This window comes from Rutidosis leptorrhynchoides, chromosome 3 (assembly GCF_046630445.1).
Source record: "Rutidosis leptorrhynchoides isolate AG116_Rl617_1_P2 chromosome 3, CSIRO_AGI_Rlap_v1, whole genome shotgun sequence".
Lineage (NCBI taxonomy): Eukaryota > Viridiplantae > Streptophyta > Magnoliopsida > Asterales > Asteraceae > Rutidosis > Rutidosis leptorrhynchoides.
The window spans coordinates 484,610,290-484,614,846 of NC_092335.1; the positions used below are offsets into that span (position 1 = coordinate 484,610,290).

At 35.5% G+C, this 4,557-nt stretch overlaps 1 protein-coding gene across 1 annotated transcript; it reads right to left on the reverse strand.

The window, feature by feature from the left end:
• Nucleotides 1-670: 670 nt before the first annotated feature.
• LOC139901727 (chitinase CLP-like) lies at nucleotides 671-3,316 on the reverse strand. Its single transcript, XM_071884405.1, has 2 exons — nucleotides 3,171-3,316; nucleotides 671-1,919 (listed from the first exon to the last, which is right to left on the reverse strand). The coding sequence occupies exons 1-2, from the start codon at nucleotides 3,314-3,316 to the stop codon at nucleotides 671-673; spliced, it is 1,395 nt and encodes a 464-aa protein (XP_071740506.1).
• Nucleotides 3,317-4,557: the final 1,241 nt, after the last annotated feature.

Here is a 4,557-nt window from a genome sequence, read left to right on the forward strand (position 1 = left end):
TGATGAACGAACTTTGTTATTCGTAATAATATGATTCTCTCTCGCTGAAAAAAAAAAAAAAAAAAATTAGATCATTCTATATGGCTATCTATACCCATATATCTATCATTATGGATGACTTAATATAAAAAAAAAGTAAACAGGCCTGGTCGTGCTTGTGACCTTAACATGACCATTATCAAGTCAATTGTTAAAGAAATCCACATATTCGATCTAATCTTAATTGAATTCATTGGCCATATTTCATTGTACAAACTTAGATTCAATAATACAAGTTTATTTCTTCAGTTCACATTCATCTTTATCATCAATTCACATTCATTTTCAATTTTCATACATTCATTATATAACCTCCTGCTACAATTCGGATCCACCATAGAAACACTAATTGAAGCAGTTTTGTTAGAATATCAATTACGGAAATACATATTAACGTAAATATTGTAAACCCATTGTTCTCAGTTTCTTACCCCGTACATTTCTAGCTGCTTGTTAGCGGGGTTTTTTATATATAATTTTGACATTCAGATAATATAATTAAGAAACAAGTTCGATACTTTTATTTGCGATAATATCATGAGTTGCAGATACATCACAACGAGTTATATATTATGCAGTTAATAAGTAACCACTACAGTTAATGCATAAGAGGCTCGAATTCAAGTCATTATCATACTAGGGTGAAGTTAAACTTGTTGCAAGATGTTCCTCGAGCTAACAACGAAGAGCTGAAACCCAATCTTTGCTTTTCTAGATCGAAGAACAAGAAATTATTCTCCATCTGATACGTCCCAATCACAATTGCATTTTTTGTACCCGAGCCACCATCGACTAATGCAAGACACGCGACACGATCGCCAACTTTCGTTAACAAGTTCTCTTCAGAAAGCGTCCATATTGCCCCGCCTTCCATTTCAAGATTAATATCCGGAAAACGATACGAAACACGAGTAGTAGGTCCACTAGCTATATAACAAAGTCCAAAGGGTTTAACTGCATCTACTTGTGGAATGGTTTTGGTAGCTTCTGAAACGGTTACGATAAGTGCTTTATAGATATCACTTCTAAGCGCGGTATAAGGCTTAATAGTACTAAGTCTCACTTGACTACCGATCGATAAGGGTAGAGGAACTTTTTTTCGTACAAATAAAATTCGATTAATTTTAATGAAATATCCGAGGGATTTTGAAGTCTTTCTAACCATGGGAGTATACGAAAGAAATTTTCTAAGATCAAGATTTGGAAAGGAAGTAAAGTAAAAAGGCCCGTCGCCTAAAAATGTCACCCCGGGTGTCGATGTGGCGCTTGGTAGACAAAGCGCGAATTTATCTGCTTGGTTTGTATGATAAGCTTGACGAGGAAACGATAATTTAGACCATGAAAAGGATGCAACAGCATGTACACTTTTGGGAAAGGATCTCAACAAGGAGGGAGGTGCACATGATAATACAAATGGTGCCCCGAAGGCCCCGAATGAAGAAGCTAAAAACCAACTAGGGTTTCTACCATTGGTTACGTAGATAGTCACCAAATCTGTGGTTAGTTGTGATAATTTGCAAGATTTTGAGATGGGATTTAAAGGTGTGACAGCACATATATTGCAACCGTACTTAGATGTGATATTGAGTGAAGGACATGTAGGATTATTGACATATTTTCGGGCTTCTTTGCACAAAGTGTGGTCGCATCTTAAGGGAAATCTGCATCCCTCTTCTAAACCGCAAGCTACCTCATATCGACGCACAACGCAATCTTTCCAAGTGAAAGGAGCCTCGAGGTCGATGAGATAATACGCTTCTTCTTCGTTCGATTGTTGTTCATGGAAGAACCAAGGAATTTTGTGAAGAGATGTTTTGGTATCCTTTATTATGGGTATAACTGAGGTATTGAAATGTGTATATTGTGATAATACGTTATGACTGAAACAAATTAAGACAATAAAAAGTATCTTTGTGAGATGCATCTTTAAATGTTGATGTGAGAGAGTTTGTATGTTAAGCTATTTACGATTTTTATTCATGTGTAATTTATTGCATTACATGTACCTGTATATATAGAAATGAAGATTAAAAGTCTATAAAGTTGACTAAGGTATAGCATTCAATTAGAGTTGGAGAAACTCGCCCACGAGGATCGATGAGGTGACTCGTGGAAAAGTCAAAAACTACTTAGATTTACGTTACTAAGTTAAGATTAACGAATTTAATAACATAACCACTAGATTGCATTAATGGAAACTAACTGGTTTTCATGTCCGCGCTTTGATGCAGTATTTGACAAACTGTTCTGATATACTTCATTGATTAAAAAGGATAGTTTGAATGCTTTCCATTACATTTACATATATTTAGAACATACTTATACAATAGGATGCTGTTATAATATAAATAAAACACAAATAATAATTTAGAGGTATTTATTGAAGTATAAATAAGTGTTGACGTACTCATTAAACTCATTTTTGGCTCTTATTTAAAAATTCCTTATCCAACTTCATAACTACACATTTAGCTTTAAATTAATCCACCAATACCCCTCCGTTTCGATTTAATTTGTTGGAGTGTTGTTCGTAAAATTATTTCGTGTTTAAATGTGGTTTTTGTGACACTTAGTAGGAGTTTAAGGTCCAACATAGCAAGTACCAGTCACTAATATTCAGTTAATAACAAGCATCTAGACACTAACAATCCCATAACTAATAATGACTAATGAAATCATAACAAGATCCCTTTCCATAATCTGAAGTTACATTTGTCTATTTATGTGTTTATTTTAATTACTGTCTTTAAATTATCAAAAACCCCAAATCACCTCTTTTTACCCTGCTAAGATTAGGAACCCGATTGTGAGGAGGCGCTTACTTCCTAATGCATTGTTCATTTTAAACGAACGACCCTAGGTCATATTACCGCTACTACCCTATTTGGAATAGGAGTGATAGCCATATTTAGGCTCTAACATTATAAATAATTAAACCCTGCAAGATACTGCTTAGATTACCCTTACGCCTTACGACATGTAAAAACTTGACTAATCTGAGTCTATCAGTTTACCATAGTTGTACTTCCAAAATTTGCCCAGTCCTTTGAAGGTGTTCGACAAGAACAAGTTGATACCTTCATGTCTATCTAATTCAAGTGCTATTTTTTTTTCCCCTTTGCACCAGCAACCGATCATTAATTTTAGTTGCAACAATTAGTTCACCCATTTTAGTAGTTGAAACATGTTTAGTAGGTTTAGTACACACATTCAGTTTAGCTTCAATATTTTCACTACCTATAATCTGTTCATCTCTGTCAAATTCTTGTTCTCCCATTAAGGTTTTTGTTCTTCTTCAACAACCTTTTTATGTCGTTTAGGGGCGTATTACCCTGGTGTAGCGTATGGTGAGCTAACATGACGACTCCATTTAATCGTACGTCGATGAAAATGGGGTAAATTTAATGCAGGTAAGCCTCGACAAGCTGACACAATATATGTGTCAAAAGCGTACCTATCCTCATATATATAAACAAAGTTTTTATGTTAAAAAAGTAAAAAAAAATAATAATATCAAATTAGTAGAAAAATCAAAATAAGTTTACCATATTACCTGACGCTCTAGAATCGGAATACGTTGACCAGTCATGTTAGCCCGCCTGGTCAGCTTAATCAACTTGTCTTCAACATCGCAAGATGTAGTAGACGTAGATGGGGTGGTGTTCATGTGGGTGTTGGTGGTGACTGGTGTGGTGGTGATCGGGGTGCCTCTATTGAATGGGATCCCAGTGCCTATGACTAAGCTGCAGACAACTCAGTAGGAGCCAACTCAGTAGCAACATCCAACTCAGCATTAGCAGCAGCAGCTAACTCATCCACAACAAAAAGACTAGAAGAAGTCACCCACCAATCGGACACCGCCTCTGTCGCTGTATGCTCCAACGTTCTCGAAGGTCTGTCATCAGCATGAACACTGATAGGTCAGATCATGTTGAGATTAGAAGAAAAAGACAAGTTAGAATGAGATTCGGTAAGTGTGAAGGAGATTCGGTATTAGAGAGAATTAACAAGATTTACATTCCACGGCTTCTAGAACTCATTTACAATGTAATGGCTATCTAATTATGACTACTTAGGTTCCTTATATAGCCCTCTTCTAAGGAACCATCAATTAAGCTTATTTCACATTAACACTATACAACTTCGGAGTCCTAACAATCTCCCCCTTAATGTTAAATGTGAACTTTACAATATAATCCTATTAAAACATCTAAAGGAACTTTGTTCCTCTGAAGTGAACTTTGGATTTGAATCCCTTGAGATTCTCATATCTTCGTATATTCACTCTTGTCTTTAGACGACTTTTCAATCTTGTGAGAATGTATTTGACAATCTCATTATCTTCAGTTGAATAGAAGTTATTGATCAGTCTCCATCTTAAATATTTGAAAGCATACATCAACGTTCCGTCTGAGTATCTTCTGAAATCTGAGACTCTGATGAAGATCTTTGTATAGTGAGAACTGGCAAACACAAACCCATAAGGACTGTCACTTACTTCAAGTAAGGACATATATC

Bases quoted from the DNA above. Each gene is read 5' to 3' on its own strand.
- LOC139901727 (XM_071884405.1), bottom strand. From the start codon at position 3,316: ATGGGAGAACAAGAATTTGACAGAGATGAACAGATTATAGGTAGTGAA. The intron at 1,920-3,170 runs GTTGCTGGTGCA...AATTTGTTTCAG, and splicing joins GCAACTAAAATTAATGATCG to TCATAACGTATTATCACAAT.